The sequence below is a fragment of the Nicotiana sylvestris genome, chromosome 2 (genome assembly GCF_000393655.2).
Source record: "Nicotiana sylvestris chromosome 2, ASM39365v2, whole genome shotgun sequence".
NCBI lineage: Eukaryota > Viridiplantae > Streptophyta > Magnoliopsida > Solanales > Solanaceae > Nicotiana > Nicotiana sylvestris.
This window is the reverse complement of record NC_091058.1, coordinates 3968532-3994545: the sequence shown is the minus strand read 5'-3', so window position 1 is coordinate 3994545 and position 26014 is coordinate 3968532. Positions and strand designations below refer to the sequence as shown.

Sequence of the window (26014 nt, the reverse complement as noted above, 5' to 3'; positions counted from 1 at the left end):
ATGTTTCCTTTTCAGTTCAAAGTGTTTGCAACTATCGATATTTGGATTACATAGGAAGTTTTTAAAAAAAAGTAGGATCTTGCTTCGGTCGATGTCTCCTTTATTACAGACTATAAGGGCATTGCCAACTAAAGTTTATCTGGCTTTAGTACCTGGGTATGATTGCGACTAACAAAATGAATTACTATAAGCTAGGAACACATAACGTGCTTGGTAGTGATTCTGGTATAGGTGTCAAAACCATATCATTTTTTGCAACTCTGCCCATGCGATCCAAGTTAATACAGATTGGTTATAACTCGTTTTGTTGATTTGATCTAACGAACAGAACGAAAAATGACTCATTAAATTATTGGGTCAAAATAACGTAAAAAATATAACTCGAATCCAAATATTTTAAAAATTATTTTAACTTGAAAGTTGGGCAGAGCCAAGGTGGCGGAAGGGGATTCACCCTTTGCCAGAAAATTATACTCTCTATACAAGATTAAAATTTATTTTTATGATATATATTAGATGTTGAATTCCTTGACTTCTTCGTGTATATTTACTTTTTTATATTTTATATCTCTTTTGTAAAGAAAAATACATTAGCTTTTATATTTTTTCACTAAAAGGAAAATTAAAAAAGGATGATATTTTTAGTCTTTTTGAAAAGGTTGAGATATGACCAGTTGATTGATCTATATTGGCCTAACTCATTTAAAACAAACAAATTCTGGGCGAATTGGGTCAGTTTACGGAGTTTATCCCGCTTTAACTAAACTTTCTAATTTATGTTGCATGAAAAGAAAGAGAATAAGGTGTATTTAAATTGAACCTGTAGATCTTGATTATGCTGACTTATATTGGAATACTTAAATTAGATAAGAACAGCATAATTTGCAATGTTTGAACAGGACCTAAATTCGCATGCAAATGAACGTGAAATGCCAATCAATTGTGCCTCCGTCATCTCCGCCCTATTGTCTGGGTCCTGCTCCAATCATTAAATTTTTTATTACTTATGAGATTTAAAATCAAGAAATATATTTCCTACGGCCACTTCAAGTCAATACTCATATCCCATTGCTACGAATACATAGTGACATAGTTCTACTGTCAAAACATTAAGTCAGTGGCCATATACTCTCAAATTTGTTTTGAAAAATTTGATTTGGGTGAAGTTTCATTTGAAGATGAAAATGTGTTTGAACGTACGTTTTCGAAACATATTTCCTAAATTTATTTTGAAAAAATATGCATATTATTATTTTGGGTTTATATATATATATATCCACCCATATGGTATTTTATTCTACGATAGGGATTTAGGATTTGGAATTTTGTCAAAATATCCCTAAATTTAGGATATTTAGGATAAAACCTAAATTTATTTTGGTAAAAGTTTTGACTTTTGACTCACTTTGCTACTCCTTGGCCCATTTGTCCGTCATATTTGACGTTTCGAATGCCAGTTTAAGTAAATTCAGCATAAAAATAGGAGCATAGATAATTCATCTTTTAGAAGTAGAATATGTACATCTAAACTGCACAAGAACATACAAGAATAGTGCATACGGTCGAAATTGGACTTGTCTATTGTATGATCAGTCGAGACTGAAACGTGACAGGTCAAAGCTCGAGCCCGGATTATATCGAACCAAGGCGCGAAGTTAAATCGTTTAGCTCGTGACTCCGGGACCGAACAAGATCGAGGAAGCTTTGTCGAGCCAAATAACGGAAGGTCGAAATATCCGCGATCAGTTGGAGATCACGCCGAAAATCTCAGCACATATCAAGGAGAGGCCGGTTAATTAGTAAATCAATAGAATTTTTGCCTTTTATAGGATTGTATCAAGAGTAAGACTCCCCTACTATATAAAGGGAGGTTTGATCGTTTGTAAAACACATTGTAATATGCATAAAAAGGCAATACACTGTTATTTCTAGTTCTTATTATCTTGTTATCCTATTCAGATATCGGTTGAGGTATTTCTTGGCTCGAGGGTGATCAAACTCCAAGGCAAGACTGTTTAATTTGTGTGGTTTGCGTTTATTTTCTTATCATTAATTTCAATAATAATATGTTTACTTAATTTGTATCAAGTTATATCAGCTATCCTTGGATAAGAAGGCGGCTGTATAAGAAAGGCGGCGAGAGAGGTGTTATCGGCAATGAGAGCTTGGAGAAGTAGTGGGGACGCAAACACAATGTGGTCGACGACGGCGGACTGTATAAGAAAGGCGGCGAGAGAGGTGTTAGAGGTATCTACGGGCCACAATGGTGGCCACAAAGGAGATTGGTGGTGGAATGCAGTTGTCTGAGGTAAAGTGGAAGCAAAGAAGGCGGCTTACCTGCGGTTAGTAGGGAGCACTGACGAGGAGGAGAAGAGAGAGAACAGTCAAAGGTATAAGGTAGCTAGGAAGGAGGTGAAGATGGCAGTGACGGAGGCTAAGACGACAACTTTTGCTCGTCTGTATAAGGAACTAAGGAAAGGTGAGGAGAAGAAGTTATTCCGACTCACTAAGGCGAGAGAGAGGACAACTCGGGATCTGGACCAAGTAAGGTGCATAAAAGATGATGACGGCAAAGTTTTGATGGGAGATGACTAGATTAAGAGGAGGTAGCAGACCTATTTTCATAAACTTCTAAGTGAAGAAGGGGATCAGGATATTATACTTGGGGAATTGAGGAATGCCGACAGTCATCATGAATTAAGTAATTGTAGGAACATTGAGATCGATGAAGTCATGGAGGCAATGCGTAAGATGAGAAGGGGCAGAGCTACCGGGCTAGACGAAATTCCGGTTGAACTGTGGAGGTGTGTGGGTAGAGCAGGCTTGGAATGGCTTACTGCATTGTTTAGTGTTATATTCAAGACTAATAGGATGCCTGAAGAGTGGAGGTGGAGTACAATGGTCCCGTTGTATAAGAACAAAGGTGATGTCCAGAGCTGTAACAACTATAGGGGCATCAAATTACTAAGTCATACCATGAAAGTTTGGGAGAGAGTGGTAGAAATGAGAGTGCGAAGGACGGTGTCTATTTCAGACAACCAGTTCGGGTTCATGCCGGGGCGATCTACCACAGAAGCTATCCACCTTATTAGGAGGATGGTGGAACAGTACAGGGATAGGAAGAAGGATCTCCACATGGTGTTTATTGATCTGGAGAAAGCGTACGATAGGGTTCCTAGGGAGGTCTTATGGAGCTGCTTAGAGGATAAAGGGGTCCCGGTTGACTATATTAGGGTGATTAAAGACATGTATGCTGGAGCTAAGACTCGGGTTAGGACAGTAGGAGGCGACTCTGAACACTTTCCAGTTATTACGGGGTTGCACCAAGGGTCTGCGCTCAGCCCATTCCTATTTGCCCTGGTGATGGATGCACTGACTCATCATATTCAAGGGGAGGTGCCATGGTGCATGCTATTTGCTGATGACATTATTCTAATTGACGAGACACGAGGCGGCGTCAACGAGAGGCTAGAGATTTGGAGACATGCTCTTGAGTCTAAAGGTTTCAAGTTGAGCAGGACGAAGACGGAATACCTCGAGTGCAAATTTGGAGTTGAGCCGACGGAAGCGGGAGTTGAAGTGAGGCTTGACTCTCAAGTCATTCCCAAGAGGGGTAGTTTCAAGTACCTTGGATCGGTTATTCAGGGGATCGGGGAGATTGACGAGGATGTCACACACCGTATAGGGGTGGGGTGGATGAAGTGGAGGTTAGCGTCGGGAGTCTTGTGTGACAAGAAAGTGCCACCGTTACTAAAAGGTAAGTTTTATAGAGCAGTGGTTAGGCCTGCCATGTTATATGGAACTGAATGTTGGCCGGTAAAGAACTCACACATCCAGAAGATGAAAGTAGCAGAGATGAGGATGTTGAGGTGGATGTGCGGGCATACAAGGATGGATAAGATTAGGAATGAAGATATTCGAGAGAAGGTGGGTGTGGCCCCCATGGAGGACAAGATGCGGGAAGTAAGACTCAGATGGTTCGGGCACATTCAGAGGAGGAGCACTGATGCACCGGTGAGGAGGTGTGAGCGACTGGCTGTAGTGGGCACGCGGAGAGGTAGAGGGCGACCTAAGAAGTATTGGGGAGAGGTGATCAGACAGGACATGGCGCGACTTAGGATTACTGAGGACATGGCCCTTGACAGGGAATTATGGAGGTCGAGCATTAAGGTTGTAGGTTAGGGGAAAGTTGTGAATATTTCTACAGCACAATAGAGTGAGACTAGCCAGTTAGGAGTTAGACTAAGAATGTCATTGGTCGTCTATTGATGCAGGGCTTTACCTGCTAGTTTTACTATACCAGCCATCTATTTCGTATTTCGTATTCTGTATTTCATATCTCTTATATTGCTGTTATTTTATTATGCATTTTTATGGTACTAATATATCGGCTCCTGTTGCTTTTTTGAGCCGAGGGTCTCCTGGAAACAGCCTCTCTACCCTTCGGGGTAGGGGTAAGGTCTGCGTACATATTACCCTCCCCAGACCCGACTTGTGGGATTATACTGGGTCGTTGTTGTTGTTATATCACCTATCCTTAAAACCGCGTATAAATTCAATTGTTATCCGATTTTGAGGGTAAACAAATAGACAATAAGATTGTAGTCAGTTAAAAATGAAGAACATTAAGAAAACAAGCAGGCTAAGTAAAACAACTAAAGTTAGTTCGACTCTCCAGTCTCAATTGAGCTTGAGCAGATACCAAGTTTTAGGTCTCAAAAAGCAAGTAATGTGCTTTTTAATAAAGAACCAGAGGGTCCATTTGGACATTTAATATCCCAGGAAGTTGCATCCGTAAATCAAGCACAAGTTTCCATTAACAGATTGATGGAGAAGCTTCACAGGAAAAACCTTGTGATTCTGCAGTTGATACCCAATCGTGTAGAGTATGATTACGAGTAACTATGGCAATGATGGGGGGTTCTAAGGAAAGGAAATGGAAGAAATGGCAGTCCAGAGAAATGCAAATATGCAATTGATTTGGTTTCAATAGTTGACTAATGAAAGTTTTCACCTAATTTGGATTCAACAGGTAACTAACTTAGCCACACTAACACCACAAGTTCCACCCAGTCCCCCATCAAATATATTGGTGTCTTTCTTACTCCCTTACTTCTTTGGCAGAACCTATTTTGCTCTTATAACTATCTTTCTTAATGCCTTTGGAGTCAGATGCTACATTACTGACCACCTTTCACAAAATTTAGTTATCTTTCTGATTTGCCAAGAGAGAGCGAGAAACGAAACCTCACACTTTATAGGACGGCTCACCTTAAAAATTCTATGCATATTCGGAGAGCACTGCGTGTTGATCCAAGCCACTTAGATACTCCACGTAACTGGCATGTTAAAGTCATGTTCATAGTTGGATACAACAATTACAACAACAACAACCCAATAAAATCCCACAAGTGGAGTTTGGGGAGGGTAGTGCGTACACAAACCTTACCCCTATCCCGAGCGAGTAGAGAGGTTATGTTCATAGTTGAATACAACTACGTAAATATATTTTCATTGCCAATTCTACTTTCTCAGTTATGTGGGTTCCGTATCAAGATTGTGCTAATAAGGAATGCTTTTAGAGTTGTCGCAGTACAGAACAGTATAGTACTAGACATGAGATTTATCTTCCTAAATGCAAAAACTTTTCAAGTAAGCGAATTCATTTTGGACCCTGCAGATTCATTCCATTTCCTATTTAAAGATCGATCCCTTAATATTGAAAGAAAACTAGTGCATTTTATCCATTGGTAAATGAAAATTCGAGAGCATTTTATCAGAAAGAGAAAGCGCGGGACATGGTTCTGAGGTTGATCTGGTAGAGATGATCGACCATCTCACCCTGACAAACATGTCAATGGTAGATTTATGGCATGAATAACAGTGCCTATTCGTTATGTCTTTCATCAATCAGACCAAGTAATTAAGAGGAACAAACTAGGAGGTTGTAGGCTAGGAGGTTGTTTGAGTCTTGCGTTACCTTGTAACTTTGTGAGCCTAGTTCCGTGGGGTTTTGTCTAAGATAGCTAGGGGCAGTGTCGTGTCTTACTATGTTCTATTTTCGACGCAGGATTCATTTACTAGCCATCGTTTTTGCTTTGCATTTTTCTTCTGCATTGTATGTTTCTTTTTCCCTATGATCTCCGTGGTGAATCTAATATTCTCTCCTTTGGTCTTTTTATTATCTTGAGCTGAGGGTCTTTCGGAAACAGCCTCTCTACCCCTTCGGGGTAGGGGTAAGGTCTGCGTACACACTACCCTCCCCAGACCCCACTTGTGGGATTATACTGGGTTGTTGTTGTTGTTGTTGTTGTAAACTAATGTACCAGAAAATATCAGGGAGCACTAGTTCTTTTTCCTTTCTCTTGTTCACCTTATCTTGAGCCGAGGGTCTACTGGAAACAGTCTCTCTACCTTTACCAGGTAGGGATAAGATCTGCGTACACACTGCCCTCCCTAGACCCCACTTGTGGGATTAAACTGGATTTGTTGTTGTTGTACTATATATTTATTGCAGCAATATAATCTGTAATGAGAATCTTTCTGAATTGTCTTTGCATGTAAAAGTCAGTATTATAAGAATCTTTAGTATAGAAATTCTAACCTTCACAGAAGTACCTGACATCAGACTAAAGATTGTGGGAATGCTAGGCCCCCTTCTTTCTTGCTTTCATTGTTTGAACACCAATGCTCAAAGATGACGAACAACTCTGGAGTTCATTTCCTTTGTTCTGCAACAACATCTATTGTATGATAGCCCTCTAACTTTCAGAAAATTAGGAAGGACAATACCCTTAAAACTTTCGTAGTTGCAAAAAGCCAATCAAATCAATAGATAGAGTAGATGTAAGCCACAAAAAGTTCAGAAAATAAGCCTCAGGCACACAAGTAATCGAACATCATCCGAATTAGGAGACCATGGGTTCATGTTAAAGACATCTTTTTCCAAATCAAAAGCACACTGTTCAGAATCTTTTTCTTTACACTTTCAACATTATTTACCCCGTCAACGGTCACAACATGATCTCAGAAGACATCAAGAGCAAAACCAAAAACCGACATCATGCTATCAGCAGCTATGCAAAGAGAATATCGTGCCTAATTACAAGCCATTTCTCAGAAGAAAAGAATGAAACAGCATACAATGAAGAAACAAAAACAAACAAGAGCTATGAAGAACTTGTACTTATCCGTGATTGACTGATATCATCATCCGAATTAAGCAACTTCTCCCAATCAACTTCCTCCTCCTCTTCATCCCTCTGCCTCAAAACCTCCAATATCTTTCTAGCCTTATCCTTGGCCCGTTCACTTCCCGTTTCCTCAACTTGTATCAACAACTCCTCTGCAGCAGCCTCTTTCGCCAACCCTTTAAACCTAAGCCCACCATGACTTAGTCCATACAATGCAGCAATACAATTTTCACGACTCGACTCCGAATCAAACTCTCCCTTTCTCAACATACTAACAAAACACTCAACTGCACCCCCATCAAGCATTGCTGCTCTCCCTTCAGAACTCGCAGCCAAGTTACAAAGTATCAACATGACCCGACCCGTCACATGACCCGTTTTAACCATTCCAAGCAATGCCTGAACCGCCCCGAGTTTCACCAACTTAGCCCTGTTACTCTGAACTAAAGAAAGATGATATAGAGCCAAAGCTGAATCATGCCGAGTCCGCTCCGATTCGGAGCGAAGAGCATGAAGAAGCGGAGGCAGTGCTCCTAACACCCCAAGTGCAGTCTTGTTCTGATCATCTAACGCTAAACTAAAAACTGCACCCGCAGCATGTTCCTGTGATTCTTGAAAACCGCCTTTTAACACATCAATTAAAGGCGGAACAATTCCAGAACGTACAATTTTCACTTTATTTCGATTCTCTAATGACAAATTTACCAATGCAGCTACTGAATTAACTTGTACTGAAGCATACCTTGATGTAATAAGTACACGTAGAGCTGAGAGTACACGAGGGGTGCAGAACTGAACCCGGGTTTCTTCTCGGGTTCGGGTCAACTTCCTAAAAAAGATTACAGCTTCTTCTTGTTCAGAAACTTGTGAGCTTTTCAATTTCGTAACAAGCTCGTCTTCTTCGTATGAATTAGTGTTCAGGGTGTCCACGTCAGAGGCTGAAGATGAAGAGTAACAAGAGGGACGTGTGGGCCCACTTCTTGGAGTCGCAGATTCTTCTGAACTCGTTGAGATATGACTCAGTACTCGATTTCTTAAACTACTGAGATTTTGTGCCTTTTGGGTGTGCATTAATGAAGAAACGAGGTTTTCAGCAGTGAGGAAATTGATGGGTTTTGGAGGGTCAAGAAGAGAAGAACGGCAAAAGTTGAGGATAGTGGATTTTAGAGCCAAGTTTGGAATAATAGTAGAGAAATCAGGAATAGAACCATCTGGAAGAATAGGTGTAAAAGATAGTGATTTGCAGGCATGAACACAGTGGCGTTCAAATGTATGGCCAGAAGAAACAATTACAGGATCAGCCATTAGAGAACCAGAAATTGGACAAACAAATTCTTTAGGAAAAGATGGTTGCTTAAATGGAGACTTGTGAAATGAGATTCTCCACCTTTGTTTGCTAGTACCCATGTTAGTGGTGTTTCCTGTGAAGTGAAAAAAGTTTCAAGATTCAATCTTTAGCTTCAGATATGAACAAATAAGATGTGGTGTTTATGGAAAAGGTCTAAAAATTCAATCTTTAGCTTCAGATATGAATGAACAAAATATTGGGTTTATGGAAAAGGTTTCAAAATTCAATCTTGAGCCTTAGAATGTTGAGTTAAATGAAGCAGGGAGAGGGTGTAACTGAATGCAGGGGTTTGAGGGAGAGTTGTTGAAGGAAACATGATTGACAGACTGAGATTTGGAGAGAGGGAGAGGAAAGCGAGTCAGAGATTTTGGATGTTACTGCTTAGGATTGAGTAGGGGAGAGCTACGTTTCATATTTTGTCGAATCATTTTTTGTTTTTTACTGTCCTTTTGGCAATGTACTGCAACTGAGTTTTCAACTCAAATAGTGTCTTATTGTGGAGGCGTTTGGAAAAATGTTAGTCCCTCCTATCAACTTAGATGAACTAGTTTGAAACTTATAGTATTAAAAGTTTAAGGAATAAAAATTTTATGGGACATGACATTTGTGTGGTTACAAAAGCATTTTATTAAGGGTAAAATAGGTAAAATGAAGAGTTTAAAATTGAATTATTTCCAAATTTAGAATGTGTCATTTATTTTGAAACAGCCTAAAAAGGAAAGTAACTCATCTAATTTAAAACGGAGGGAGTAGTAATTTTATGAGTGGGAGAATTTTTTTTATGAAAATTTTTAAAAAAAAAAAATTTCAAAACTTGCATTATGTCATGGGCAAATGCATTTTTGAAAGAAAAAAAAATCCAAGAAAAGGAACAAAAATTAATGTCCTACATTACTCTATCACATATGTTGTAAGCATCTTGATTCAGATATTTGGATGTTATTGTTAGTGAAAAATTTTATTTTGTGCCTTATATAACTGACGCTAGTTGTGTGAGACCTTTTTTTTGTCTCACAATTATGTGGTCCCAAAATTTTATGGACCCAAATGTATAAGATATGAGTCCTGTGAGGCACATCATAAAATCACTCCCTGCTCTTTTGGCAACGTAGTGCAATGGAGCTTTAACTCAAATGGTGCCTTAAATTTGAAGATAGGTTTCCTTCTGTTCTTATTATATTACTCTATCACATACTAGTATGCCTTAAATTTGTATTTTCTCAGCAGCTTGATTCAACATGGGTTGTCTTTACTCTGGTCATCTGATAATTCATGCTATATTTATACATTTTTATGGTTTTGTTTGTGATTACTGTTATTGGACCAAAAGTATTTAGTAAATGCAACCTTAAAAGATCGTATGATGAGTTCTTAAGCTTATGAACCGTTTGAGCTGGAAAAAATGTAATATTAGAACTTTCTGGGATTTGTAGAATATACTTTCTATTTTGAGAGTCGAAGGTCTATTGGAAATAGTCTCTTTATCTTCACAAGGTAAGAATAAGATCTGCGTACACACTAATCTCCCCAGACTTTACAGTGTGGGATAATACTGGTTATATTGTTATTGTACTTTCTAGGAAACTAAAGCAGTTATGATTAACTTTTAACAGCTGATGAGAAGGAGGAGAAGCGAATTAAACGTTCACGAAATATGATAAAAAAGTAACTTTACCATCGCTAAAGTGCAACAAACTTAGAAATTTTGGACTTATTTAGCTCAATAAAGTGTTCGGAACGTCCCAAAAAGGAGAAATTAACTGCAATTATGTTATGGCTCGATAGGTAAATGCAATTGGCACAAAGACAAAGACAAAACGAAAGGGAGAGAGAGATTATCTTTAAGACTTTTTTGTACATTCGGGATGATTATAGATACCACATGATATGAGTTGCTATCATAGAAAAAACAGCAAATAAACTTTGTGATATTAAAAGTCTAAAAAAGTCATGGCCAAAAAAGAGCACTGACAACCTTGCAATTGAGACTTGCAAGTTGGAGAAATCAAAGTGAAAGAGAAACCTCTCAGAAGAAACATCACTCGTGCATGGTAGTGTAATCTCATCATTGCTCTTCTTTTTCTTTTTTATTTTACACATTTAATATTTATAATCCGACTAATTCAGACTCACACACATACACAAAAAAAAAAAAAAATCTAGAAAAACAAGCGCATCCTAAATAAAATTCCAACATTATTCATTAATGCTCTTATGCTTCTATACTTAGCTTTACTACTAAGCTTCTTTCTTCCTTTTTCTTGCCTGCACTCTTCTCCCTCATGTCTTCCTTTGACAATTATTTATTGGCTCCTTGATTGAAAAATCGTTTTTTATTTTGTTTCCAACTATACCCTTAATTAAAAAAATAGTAGTTCTTTTTAATGTTACTCAAATTTCAAAAAATATATAATAGGGTTAACATAGTAAACTACATCGTGTACTTATTGTTTTTTTAACGAACATTAAAAGAGTTAAGGTGACAGTTAAAATGAGACGGAGGAATCGGAGTATATGTTTTTTTGTTAGTAAATGTTTTGGTATGTCTTGGAAGATTATTCTTACACATGATTATATAAGAAATTGACGTGGAATCTGAGTTTTGAAGTGGAAATATAAGAATTTGTTGTATTCAAATATTTGTTTTGTTCTTTAACTACTAGTTTTTAACATAAAAACAATTACTATGTTCATTTCTGGAAACAACTATGGTAGTTGTAGAAAAACACATCCATATCTCATTTACTAAATTTATTGAACGTCAGAAAACTCTGTTTCGAATGTTGCAAAAAGGATTTTTTTTTCCTTCAAAAAAGCTACAACTTTCCAAACACCTTTTTTAGGGCAAAATTAATATTTAAAAAATTGCTTCGTAAAACTTGATTGAGATATTATCCTAATAGCTCCCGAAAGTAGTTTCTTTGACGAAATAATACACAGAAAATGAAACAAGAGGATTGGAAAATCAAATAGATTAATACTACTCCTACATAATAAACAAAAATTAAAAAGGCTCCACCTAGGAAAAACACCCCTCATAAAGTGTCTCTATTTGGATTTATCATGCCACCCCACTATATATTATTGCCAATTAAAAGTTCGAAGTCCATATTTTCGGGATAGTTCCTTGACCCTTTTGTCTTTTTTCAAGTATCATTATTCACGTTATCTCAACAAAAACCCCATTAATTTCAAAAGCAAAATATACAATCGGTGAACTAACCCCATAAAAGCGAATTCCTTTTTGACTTTATCTGTGTATCATACCAATTCTTTACTCAATTAAGCTATTCTACCACGACAAATGACAATTCATTTTCATAATAATTGTGGGACATTAGGCTTTTTGAAATCAGCAGCACCTGCAATTATTCAATCGCCAATTGGTTCTAATTAACTTGGTTTAGAGAGGTGGGAACAATCTCTCTATCTTCGTAAGGTAGGAGTAAGGTCTGCGTACGCACTATCCTTCCCAAACCCTACGGTGTAGGATAATACTGAATATGTTATTGGGGTTGTAGAAATGTGGGAAAAGGTGGGATTAGATTCTTGTGTGGAAGCCTAACCGTAAATTATGTTAAAAAAATAATATTAAGCCTAATTTAACATGAAAGACTGGATCTAGACATATGAAGCGTGAACAACATACATGAGGACTCAAAACTGCACAGACCAAAAGCAATGAAGAGTCTGACTGATACATAATGTAAAACAACTAGCTCATGACGTGACTTTAATTAATTTTCTCAATATCATGTAACAAGACAATAATTCATTTTCTTAACCTAAAATTTTTTGATAAATTGTACCTAGAAAATCTAATACTTAACATTTATTATAAATATTTGCTGAGCTACTAAATCATTATTCATTAACATGCATGACCACAGCTACAAAACTTTAAGCACGTTGATTATAATTAATTTCTGAGCCTTAACTGGCTCCCCACTGCTTCATAAAAAAAGATAGTTTTGGCTAGTAAATAAAATATAGGTATGAATAAGCGGCAATTTGGGAAATCTCGTCATGCTTTTCATTTGAGGGAATAAGGACTTAAGTTTGACATGTGGAACAAAATCTTTTTTAATATTTAATCTCATACCATTTCCGAATATGATATACTTATTTGTCACCTAAGGTGGTTTTTAATTTGGTTGCAGTGGTCCTTTACATTTCACTAAAAAGGTTAAAGTATAGATACCGATAGTATATTAATATAAGTATTATACTAGAGAGCATTTTAAAAGGAGCTTTATAAAAGCAAAGGAATTTCTACTTTACAAATGGGCAAAGGACCTTTTTAATTTTGGTATGGAAAGAGCTATAATTGGCTTACGACCAGAGGGATGTGAATTTGTGGGTCAATTCTTACTTTTTTGCCTCTGTCCAATTGAATTGCTTTTTATTGTTGATGAATCTCGTAAATTTGACCAATGATGTTTCATAGTCACTCCAGTTCTATTGCTATTATGGTTGATAAATCCCATGAGTTTTACTAATGATTTCTCATGCATGATTGCACGTGCATGGAAATATTTTCAAGAAAAAATATATGTTAAAAGCTTAATAATAATATATCGTAAGGTGTTTTGATAAGAAATTGAGTAATACAGATTATTAATAATGTATAAATATTAGTTGGAGTGTTTAATTTAAAATTAAAATTTAAGATAGTTGTAATGAGATTGAGCTTCGTCCGCTATTGAGGAAAATTATTTTTCTCCTTTTGATAGAAAATATTTTCTTACAAATAATTTCTGGCATACCAAGTAGTATCACATAATGACTTCCTCAAATGACTTGTGTCCGATCAGACACACCCAAGCACGAAACCCTTTTGTCATTATATTTATTGGGCCGTGAGTAGGTACAGTTCAGTTCATGTTTGCTTGCTGGTCTTCCTTCTGCGAGTTCAAGCTCAGAATATAGTTGGATGAAAACCAAATATATCCAATTGGTCCATCATGTTCTGAACTAGTTAAATAAAAATAAGATTGAAAGTGAAGATAAAGGTGAAATTGAGGGTTTTTTACATATGTCTGTCGAGTCTAGAGAAATGGAAAACAACAGAAAGGAGATGAGGAAATCGGAGCTCTTTTATTTGACTGTAAGTCGCACTACAAAAAACGACCTGCTTTAAAATATAATTTTTTTTCTTTTTCGAAATTGTAGTTTTTTAATTCAGACAGAGAGTTATATAAATACCAAAATTAAGCCCAGACTCCAAGCATGATCCAAACAGAGGGAAGTGCACGGTTAGCCACTAATAACACATATATTTATTTTTAAGCCACTGCTTAAAATGTCTTTAATCTTTAGCCACTGCTTTAATAAATTTTAACTGCCCGAACGAAAATACCCTTCTGCTCATATCCTTAACTTTTGAACTTAACTTCAGGACTACATATCCTTAACTTTTGAACTTAATTCCAGGACTATATGTCCTTAACTTTTGAACTTGTAACTGTAAATTCAGGACCAAGTGTCCTTAACTTTTGAGCTTGTTAGTCTAAATTCAGGACCTATTGTCCTTAATTTTTGGGCTTCTTAGCCTAAGTTCAGGACCTATTGTCTTTAACTTTTGAGCTTGTTAGTCTAAGTTCAGGACTTCAGGACCTATTGTCCTTAACTTTTGAGCGTGTTAATCTAAGTTCAGGACCAAGTATCCTTAACTTTTGAACTTGTAATTCTAAGTTCAGGACCAAGTGTCCTTAACTTTTGAACTTGGAACTCGAAATTCTGGACCAAGTGCCCTTAACTTTTGAACTTGTAACTGTAAGTTCAGAATCCATGATGTAACAGAAAATCAAACGTTATTTGTATCTTTTTACAAAAATAATAATAATAATTGTAATTTACATATAAGATTGATGTCAAATTACACATCTTCGGGTAAGCATTGGGATATACTGAAATTGCGTGCTTTTGCTAATAGTGTTTGCATTTCCTGGAGGGTCGAAAGGAAAATTTCAATTTGGGCACTGGAGGAAGATGGGAAAACTGGCTTTACATGGAATAACATTATGAAGATTCCAAACTTTGAATCTTTGATTGGAAAACCAACGTGGGTGACTTCATATTTCTCAAGTCAAATGGGAATATACTATACAAAATGGTTGATAATCATGGTTATCGTTTGATCGAGTACAATGTGTAGAAAGATGAAGTCACATGAAAGGCGACCTATTTCCGATGTATTTGATGCAGAGAGAAAAGCGAGGGTTTGGGAAGAAAAGCAAGAGAACTAAGGGTAAAAATATTTTTTCATATTAATTTTAATAGAGTAGTGAATATTTTTGCTCAATATTAAAATTACTGAATAAAAAATAAATACCACCTTAAATAGTGGCTACCCCATGTCATTTCTATCCAAATAAATCAGGACCAAAGTGCATGAAAATGAGGATTGGGCCCCGAGTTTTCCCTCTATCCAAGCAGTAAAAATTGCATGGGGTGCCCTATTTGGGCGTCCCTTTTTAACCTATAGCCGCTTTGTTTTTCTGTTTGCACTCATATCCGTTTTTTTTGTCAAAAGCCTTTTAAAAAGACTATTTTGCCCTTATTTATTAAAAGACTACTTTCTCTCCAAGTATACGCTAATCCTCTACACTCTCTCTCTCTCTCCCATTATTCGCGTTTTTTTGATTTGTTCTTCTCTGAAATCAAACGATTTTCGTCGTTGTTTTTGATTTTTCAACTGCTAGTCGTCGTTGTTATTGTTCCCTAATAACATTACGATTTAATCACAGGTACATTGTAGCAACCCCTTTGGGAGGGTACTACTTAGGAAACAAATCTAATTTCCTACTTACAAAATATTAAAAGAGATATTAATAAAAATATTCAGAATAATTTTAGTAGCGGAAGTAGGCCCATGCGAAAAGGCTCAAAGTGCAATATATGTTTTTTGAAAATACATCATAATTTTATTTTAAATGAAATACAATGTCAAAATATTAACATATGGTGATATAACCCTTCTTGTTTAATCAACAGATTAAAGCAACTTCCTAACAGATTTATACAATCATTCAAAATCACTACAAGTTTGTATTGTACAAAAATTTTAAACTATCGGGTAAAAAAAAGAAACTAGTTTTCTCCTTTTCTACATATTTACAAAACAAAGTGTAAATTCAACATATTACAAGACTTGAGTTATTACCCTAATACAATAAAATAGGTTACAAATTCAAGTTACAAGATTTTGGTCTTTAAAATCCAACAAGCCTCCAAATAACATAAGTGTGACATACATATATATATGTATGTATATATCCTGTATATCCTGTATATCATGTATATCATGTACATCATTTATATCATGTACATGTCCCAAAACTATGCAAACCAAGGTGCATATGCAAATGTGATCTCCATAAATTCTCCCAAAAAGACTACTTCACCCTGGCCATCTTCAAATTTCATCCCGAACATTTCCTATGATAGAAAACAACTATAGCTAAGCATAAAACTTAGTGGTGTATAAACTTTAGGCTTGGAGTCATTAAATTCTCCAATTCCCCTTTTTCAGTCATAGTTAGCTCAATTTAACATAATTTAAAACAAGTGAACAAATATATCAAACATATCAATATCAAACTTTGAAGTGTTTCCAAATATCAATAACAATGTTCAAGAGTCTAGAAAGTGTATACTATCAATTTAAGAGAGTATACCAAATATCCATTTTTCGCCCAATATGTACGTCATGCCATCACACTAAGCATAATCAGATATCAAGATGGACCGAAGCCCCAAATCAAGTAGGGTCAAAACCCAATAGACAAGAGAATCAAGAACCATATTAAAAATGGCTTCCTAGTTCGTACTTAACACGGACAAGTTCCATAATTCAAGACGAACTATAAATCCAAAGTCAAGATGACAAAAGATCCGAATCAAGAGGCATGCCAAGATGAGTGACAAAGTCACTGCCACAAGAAGGACAAAGTCCCAACAAGAATGCAAAATGATCAAACAATCCGTACAAATGGGCGATTTAGCAAATATCTTACAATATTTGATATAGTACGAATATAACAATATAAATTAAAGCCAAGAAAAATAAAATATCAAGTTATTTCAACATATTCCAGCAAGCAAAAAGAGTACAAGTTTATACACAAACTTTGGTGTTTTACCACGAAAGAGTTCAATCACAACTTGGGGACGTTCAAATCGTCTACGCCGTAAACAAACCAAATCTGTTCACTTCCTCAAACACTCCCTCTTTGATTTTTTTCAAGGGTTTATATACCTTAAATACATAATCAAGTATCTAAATAAGTTCAGTGATTTAGCAAGTCAAACTAAATATGATATTGGTGAAAATTACCCAAAAAACGTTTGAAACAGAAATTCTCGACAGTATCACTGTTCCGAGTTGTGACTCAGTTTTGAAGATATACACGGACAAACTAGACTTTCTGGTCTTCACAAAAGTTGTAGATCTATGTCTTACCATTTCAGAATATCATGAATAACCTCCATATCAAATTTGAACAAAAAGTTATGCTAAAATTACTAACAGCAGTACATGGAGTATTTCTAAAACTGAAAATCTGGACAGCACCTGTCCTGTACTTTCTGATCCTTTTTCAGGTAAATACCAACAAAATTAGATTTTGTTTCCTTCATAAAAGTTATAGATTTATGAAATACCTTTCCAGAAAGTCTTGAATCACTTAAATCGGAGCTCTGTACAAAAAGATATGTAGAAAATTCTAGTAGGTGTCTAGTATAAAAACGAGTTTAGAAACTTACCAAGAGGAGCAACTTGATCTTCACCAAAAACGAAATTTGCTTGTTGATTTAGTAGAAATCCATGGTTTTTTTCATGAAACTTCAGATTTTCAAGTTTCTACGGAGGAGAGATATAGAAAGAGATAGAGAGAAGGAGGGATAGATAGAAAGAGAGAGATGAATTCTTTGTCTTGAAGAGTAGAAACAAAATGGTTACCCAACCACTAAATATTCTTAGATAAATACAAAAGGTTTGAAACTAAAACTTAATTATATATTATATTTAATAACAGCTAGTCAAAATAATATTAAGTGTTACATATAGCCACATCATGAAACTTCATTGCCAATATTAACACAACCTAAAGTAAGAAATTTTCATATATTGACCATTTCACATTTAGGAAGTGCAAAGTAAAATATTTCCTCGTTATAAAAATGCCCAATCAAGAATGCAAATATTATAAAATATTTTTGGAGTGTTACAACTCTCTCTCCCTAAAAAATATTTCATCTCGAAATTTACCTTGTACTAGTCCCGAAACAAATGTGGATATTGAACTCGCATATCCTCTTCTCGCTCCCAGGTAGCTTCTTCGCCTGAATGATTTCTCCAAAGAACCTTCACTAATGGGATTCTCTTATTTCTAAGCTCTTTTATCTCACGCGCTAAGATTTGGATTGGTTCTTCTTCATATGTCAAATCAGGATTAACCTCAATAGACTCAATAGGAAGAACATGAGATGGATCTGAGCGATATTTTCGAAGCATAGAAACATGAAAGACGTTGTGGATCTTACCTAATTCAGGTGGCAAAGCTAGCTTATATGCAACCGGACCAATTCTCTCAAGTATTTCATAAGGTCCAATGAATCGAGGGCTAAGTTTACCTTTTTGGCCAAATCTCATAATCTTCTTCCATGGAGAAACCTTTAAAAATACCTTATCGCCTACCTGATGCTCAATTTCACGCCTTTTAAGATCAGCATAGGACTTTTGTCTGTCTGAAGAAATTTTCAAACGATCCTTGATGATTTTTTACCTTATCTTCAGTTTGTTGCACAAATCTCAGGACCCACAAATTTTCTTTCACCAACCTCATTCCAACAAAGAGGTGTTCTACATTTTCTCCCATATAATCTTCATAAGGAGGCATGCCTATACTTGATTGGTAGCTATTATTGTAAGCAAATTCTATTAGGGCTAAATGTTTGTCCCAACTACCTTTAAACTCAATAATGCAGGCTCGAAGTATATCCTCCAAGATTTGTATTACCCTTTCAGACTGGCCGTCCGTTTGTGGATGGAAAGCAGTACTAAAATTCAACCTGGAACCCAAAGCTTCTTGCAAGCTAGACCAAAATCTAGATGTAAACCTCGGATTTCTATCAGACATAATAGAAACATGGATTCCATGCAGCTTCACAATCTCATTAATGTACAATTCTGCTAAATGTTCAAGTGAGTAGTCCATTCTGATTGCCAAGAAATGATCACTTTTAGTTAGTCTATCTACAATTACCCAAATTGCATCATGATTTCTTTGAGTGCGTGGAAGTCCAGAAACAAAGCCCGTCGTTATCCTTTCCCATTTCCATTCAGGTATTGACAAAGGTTGCAGGAGACCAGCTGGGACTTGATGTTCAACCTTTATTTGTTGACATACCAAGCATTTAGAAATGAACTCTGCAATGTCTTTCTTTATACCACTCCACCAATAGTGCTCCTTAATGGTCCGATACATTTTAGTACCTCCAGGATGCATTGCATAAGGTGAACTATGTGTTTCAATCAAGATATGCTTTCTCAATTCATCATCATTAGGAACACACAACCTATTTTTATAAAATAAGGTACCATCTTTCCTTAATGAAAAAGTTGGTTCTCTTATATTTTGGACTTTTTCAACTCGTTTCACAAGCTTCTCATCTAACTTTTGTGCTTCTTGGACTTGCTCAAGTAAGACTGGCTTGACTTGCAAATTAGCATTGATAGAACCATTAGAATTAAATGAAAGGCAAACATTCATGGCTCTTAATTCAAGAAGCAAAGGCAAAGGACTTAGAGTTAAACTTGCAAGGGAATTGCGACTCAACGCATTTGCAACCATATTGGCTTTAACATGATGATAATCAATCATGCAATCATAATCTTTGATGAGTTCAAGCCATCTACATTGTTGCAAGCTTAACTCTTTTTGTTTACCCAATTACTTCAAAATCTTGTGATCAGTAAATATGTGACACTTCTCTCCGTATAAGTAATGCCTCCAAATTTTTAAAGCAAAAACAATGGCAGCAAGTTCAAGATCGTGAGTGGGATAATTCAACTCATGCAATTTCAACTTTCGAGAGGCATAAGCAATTACTTTCCCTTATTGCATCAAAACACAACCCAAGCCACGATGAGATGCATCATTGTATACCATATAATCTTTTCCTTCAGCTGGCAAAGAAAGTATTGGAGCTTGTGTCAACAAGGATTTGAGCTTTTCAAAGCCCTCTTGACACTTGTCATCCCATACAAATTTGGCATCTTTCCCTAAAAGTTTGGTCAAGGGAGAAGCTATAATAGCGAAGCCCTTCACAAACCTTCTGTAGTGTCTTGCTAAACCCAAGAAACTTCTTATCTTAGTTGGAGTTTTAGGGAGTTTCCAATCAACAATAGCTTGAATCTTACTAGGATCAACCTTCACACCTTCAGATGATACAATGTGCCCTAAAAAAGCCACTTCATTCAGCTAGAATTCACATTTGGAAAGCTTCGTGTAGAGTTGTCTCTCTTTCAGAATTTGCATGACAATTCGGATATGCTTATCATGATCTTCTCTATTCTTGGAATAGACTAAAATGTCATCAATAAACACCACCACAAATTGATCGAGATAAGGCTTGAATACACGGTTCATTAGATCCATAAATGCAGCAGGAGCATTTGTCAAACCAAATGGCATTACCAAAAATTCATAATGGCCATACCTGGTCCTAAAAGCAGTTTTAGGAACATCTTGCTCCCTCACACGCAACTGATAATATCCAGACCTCAGGTCAATTTTTGAGAATAAGCTGGCACCCTTCAGTTGGTCAAACAAGTCATCGATTCTAGGCAGTGGGTATTTGTTCTTGATTGTTACCTTGTTCAGTTGTCGGTAATCAATACAAAGCCTAAGAGTGCCATCTTTCTTTTTCACAAATAAAACAGGATCTCCCCAAGGTGAAATGCTGGGACGGATAAAACCTTTCTCAAGAAGTTCTTGCAATTGAGCCTTCAACTCTTTTAATTCGCTGGAGCCATTCTATAGGGAGCGATAGAAAAAAGAGTAGTTCCAGGGACAAGATCTATAGGAAATTCAATCTCCCTCTCTGGAGGCAACCCAGGAAGATCATCAGGAAAGTCGCACACAGTTAGTATGTCCTTAAGACTTGGACTCCCCAATCGTGTATCGACTATATGAGCAAGATAGGCATCACAACCTTGACAAATCATCTTCCTTGCCAAGACCGCAGAAATAATATTAGATGACAATGATCTTTCTCCTTGAACTACCATGTGTGAATATGCAGGAGTTCTAAATGTCACTTGCTTCAACCTACAATCAACCAATGCATGGTGCCAATGGAGACAATCCATGCCAACAATAACATCATAGTCTCGGAAGGGCATTTCAAGTAAGTCGACAGGGAAGACCAGATTTTGAATCATGAATGGACAATCTCGGTAAATCCTGTTAACAACAGCCTGATGACCTAATGGACTCGTGACCAGCACATCAAAGTCAAGTCTCACAGATTTAACAGTATCAGGAAATGCAAGTGATGAGAAAACATAAGAGTGCGAAGATCCAGGATCAAATAATGTAACAACAGATATGCCAAATAAGTGAAATTTACCAGCAACCACGTCCGGACCATCCTGGTCATTCTTCTGTCTCATAGCATAAACTCGTGCAACAGCTCTCGACCCACCAGCCTGATTAGCTACACTCGAGCCCGTTGCTTGCATATTTCGAGGTCTAGCACTACTATTAGCTTGAGAATGAGTAGTGACAGACTTTTGAACTGATCCTTCTGTATGTGTATAAGAAAGAGGATTAGGATTAGGACAATCCTTCACTTTATGATCCATACTTCCATAATTAAAACAAGCACCAGAAGCTCGTCCACATGCACCATAATGATTCTTCCAGCACTATGCACAAGTAGGTGTATGAGTTTTGCCTTGTCCATAACTTGGAGTACTAGCAGTAGAAAAATTTGACTTATTATGCGTATGATGTAATGATTTATGTGTACTCTCAGTCTTGGAATAATCAAACTTTTCCTTTTTGGATGGACCGCCATAATCTGAATTACCCTTCCTAAACCTGTTTTCTCTCCTACTAGCTTCTTCCTTGTCAATTCTTTCCCAAGTAAGTGCAGCTGAAATCAGCTTGGAAAAATCCTCAAGTTGTATGATTGCCACTGATTTTCGAATGTAACCATTTAAACCTTCTTCAAATCTTCTGCATTTGTTTCTTTCACCATCAATAATACCTTTAGCATAGCGAGAAAGCCTGAGAAAGTTTTGTTGATACTCTGCAATAGACATACTCCCTTGTCTTAAATTCAGAAACTCTTTCTTTTTAGCATCACAATAGATAGGGGGAACATATTTTGCACGAAATGATTTCACAAAGTCATCCCAAGTCAGCACCGGAGGTTTTGCTTTTGCATTTGGCACACTTACCCACCAATCATAAGCATCTTTTTGTAAAAGGGAGATAGCATACTTAAATTTGGCAGCATTAGTACACTCCAGTTGTTCAAAGACCCTCTACATGCACTCAAGCCATTGTTCAGCTACCGTGGGATCTGTAGTGCCTTCAAATTCAACTCTGCCCATTTTTCTCATCTTCTCAAAATTCATTTCACTAGGTTCTGACATTGTCCCAGCTAAGTGACGAAAGAATTCAGCCATCTGCTAGAATAGGGGAGTCATAAATGGAGTATTATGACTCATTGCTCTTGGATTACTGCCCATTTCATTTCCACTAACACGAGGATGATTTAGGTCAGGCAAGGGTTCCTCATTTCCTCCCTGAAGGTGAGGCATGGCATTATACTGGGCTTGACTTTCATCAACGGATTCAACAGCTCTATTCGAAGAAGAGGTCATATTAAAAGTCCTATAAAAGATAAGATCGCACTGCATTAGGGACATGTACATGATGCATATGCACACAGAATACAATAAATTAAATTAAACAAGTATACAAAAATTTATAAACTCCAAGTCTTTTTCAAGAAAGAAAATAACAACAAATACTAGGTACTATCACAACAAAACAAATCTTAGAATCACAAATCGTGGCTCTGATACCAAAACTTATAGCAACCCCTTTTGGAGGGTACTACTTAGGAAACAAATCTTATTTCCTACTTACAAAATATTAAAAGAGATATTAATAAAAATATTCAGAATAATTTTAGTAGCGGAAGTAGGCCCATGCGAAAAGGTTCAAAGTGCAATATTTTTTTTTTTGAAAATACATCATAATTTTATTTTAAATGAAATACAATGTCAAAATATTAACATATGGTGATATAACCCTTCTTTATTAATCAACAAATTAAAGCAACTTCCTAACAGATTTATACAATCATTCAAAATCACTACAAGTTTGTATTGTACAAAAATTTCAATTTATCGGGTAAAAAAAAACTAGTTTTCTCCTTTTCTACATATTTACAAGACAAAGTGTAAATTCAGCATATTACAAGACTTGAATTATTAAAACACCCTAATACAATAAAATAGGTTAGAAATTCAAGTTACAAGATTTTGGTCTTTAAAATCCAACAAGCCTCCAAATAACATAAGTGTGACATATATATATATATATATATATCCTGTATATCCTGTATATTATGTATATCATGTACATGTCCCAAAACTATGCAAAGCAAGGTGCATATGCAAATGTGATCTCCATAAATTCTCCCAAAAAGACTACTTCACCCTGGCCATCTTCAGATTTCATCCCAAACATTTCCTACGATAGAAAACAACTATCGCTAAACATAAAGCTTAGTGGTGTACAAACTTTAGGCTTGAAGTTATTAAATTCTCCAATTCCCCTTTTTCAGTCATAGTTAGCTCAATTTAACATAATTTAAAACAAGTGAACAAATATATCAAATATATCAATATCAAACTTTGAAGTGTTTCCAAATATCAATAACAATGTTCAAAGAGTCTAGAAAGTGTATACTATCAATTTAAGAGAGTATACCAAATATCCATTTTTCGCCCAATATGTACGTCATGCCATCACACTAAGCATAATCAGATATCAAGATGGACCGAAGCCCCAAATCAAGTAGGGTCAAAACCCAATAGACAAGAGAATCAAGAACCATATTAAAAATGGCTTCCTAGTTCGTACTTAACACGGACAAGTTCCATAATTCAAGACGAACTACAAATCCAAAGTCAAGATGGCAAAAGATCCGAATCAAGAGGCATGCCAAGGTGAGTGACAAAGTCACTGCCACAAGAAGGATAAAGTCCAACAAGAATGCAAAATGATCAAACAATCCGTACGAATGGGCGATTTAGCAAATATCTTACAATACTTGATATAGTACGAATATAACAATATAAATTAAAGCCAAGAAAAATAAAATATCAAGTTATTTCAACATATTCCAGCAAGTAAAAAGAGTACAAGTTTATACACAAACCTTGGTGTTTTACCACGAAAAAGTTCAATCACAACTTGGGGACGTTCGAATCGTCTGCGCCGTAAACAAACCAAATCTGTCCACTCCCTCAAACACTTCCCCTTTGATTTTTTTCAAGGGTTTATATACCTTAAGGGGTCGTTTGGTAGGGTGCATAAGAATAATGCTGAATAGGGTGTATTAGTCATGCTGGTATTAGTTATGCTTGCATTAGTTATGCTGGTATTAGTTATGCTGACATATTTCTTATCCATTGTTTGGTTTGATGCATTAAAACATTGCACAGTTTCTAAAAGAATTGTTTGTTTATAAAAATATCCTCAAAACTAGCCCACACTCTAACTTTTTAAAAGAAACATATGTTGAGAAATATTTTTATATGAAAAAGTTTTAAAAAAAATTATTTTATTTGTCTACCTATATTTTAAAATAAAATTAAATATTTATTTATAAAAAAGGAAATATGCTAAGTATTTATTTATTTACTATGGATATAATTTTATTTCTCACTATTTGGATTATTTTGAAGTTGCATTAATATATTAACTAGCATATTTTAATCAAGCATAAATTTTGAAGGACAATTTTGTCTTTAACTAAGCTAATGCATGCATTAAAACTCATTGCATTGCTAATACCATTGTTTTCTATACATTAGTTATGCATAGGATAATACCAAGTAGAATGTATAACTAATGCTTGCATAACTAATGCATAGGTTCAAAATGTCTACCAAACAATGTATTATTAATATACAAAGCTAATGCATGCATTAGTTTATCTAATGCATCCTATCAAACGACCCCTAAATACATAATCAAGTATCTAAATAAGTTCAGTGATTTAGCAAGTCAAACTAAATATGATATTGGTGAAAATTACCCAAAAAACGTTTGAAACAGAAATTCTGGACAGTATCACTGTTCCGAGTTGTGTCTCAATTTTGAAGATATACACGGACAAACTAGACTTTCTAGTCTTCATAAAAGTTGTAGATCTATATCTTACCATTTCAGAACATCTTGAATCACCTTCATATCAATTTTGAACAAAAGGTTATGCTAAAATTACTAACAGCAGTACATGGAGTATTTCTAAAACTGGAAATCTGGACAGCACCTGTCCTGTACTTTCTGATCCATTTTCAGGTAAATAACAACAAAACTAGATTTTAGTTCCTTCATAAAAATTATAGATTTATGAAATACCTTTCCCGAAAGTCCTGGATCACTTAAATCGGAGCTCTGTACAAAAAGATATGTAGAATAATCTAGTAGGTGTCTAGTATAAAAACGAGTTTAGAAACTTACCAAGAGGAGCAACTTGATCTTCACCAAAAACGAAATTTGCTTGTTGATTTAGCAGAAATCCATGGTTTTTTTCATGAAACTTCAGATTTTCAAGTTTCTATGGAGGAGAGATATAGAGAGAGATAGAGAGAAGGAGGGATAGATAGAAAGAGAGAGATGGATTCTTTGTCTTGAAGAGTAGAAACAAAATGGTTACTCAACCACTAAATATTCTTAGATAAATACAAAAGGTTGGAAACCAAAACTTAATTATATATTATATTTAATAACAGCTAGTCAAAATAATATTAAGTGTTACATATAGCAACATCATGAAACTTCATTGTCAATATTAACACAACCTAAAGTAAGAAATTTTCATATATTGACCATTTCACATTTAGGAAGTGCAAAGTAAAATATTTCCTCGTTATAAAAATGTCCAATCAAGAATGCAAATGTTATAAAATATTTTTGGGGTGTTACATACATTGCATTAACTTTCTGGGTTTTATTTTAGTATTAATTTTTACGATTTAATTTCTGGTTTTGGTTTTATTAGTCATGTACTTATGATAAAATAGTTTCTTAGGGTTTAGTTTGATAAGTGCATTAGTTTTATTTTTACGATTGTGTTTTTAGGTTTTTTGAACGTGTGTTTGCGTTGTTGATGAAAAATTTATAAATTCTTCTGTGATTAGACGTCGAAATTTTAA

At 35.7% G+C, this 26014-nt stretch overlaps 1 protein-coding gene across 1 annotated transcript; it reads right to left on the bottom strand.

Annotated features, from left to right (window-relative positions):
- Positions 1 to 6923: 6923 nt before the first annotated feature.
- On the bottom strand, positions 6924 to 9024 carry LOC104230882 (U-box domain-containing protein 40). Its single transcript, XM_009783781.2, has one exon. It carries the CDS (start codon positions 8598 to 8600, stop codon positions 7170 to 7172), a length of 1431 nt encoding a protein of 476 aa, XP_009782083.1. The 5' UTR covers positions 8601 to 9024; the 3' UTR covers positions 6924 to 7169.
- Positions 9025 to 26014: the final 16990 nt, after the last annotated feature.

Bases quoted from the DNA above. Each gene is read 5' to 3' on its own strand.
- LOC104230882 (XM_009783781.2), bottom strand. From the start codon at position 8,600: ATGGGTACTAGCAAACAAAGGTGGAGAATCTCATTTCACAAGTCTCCA.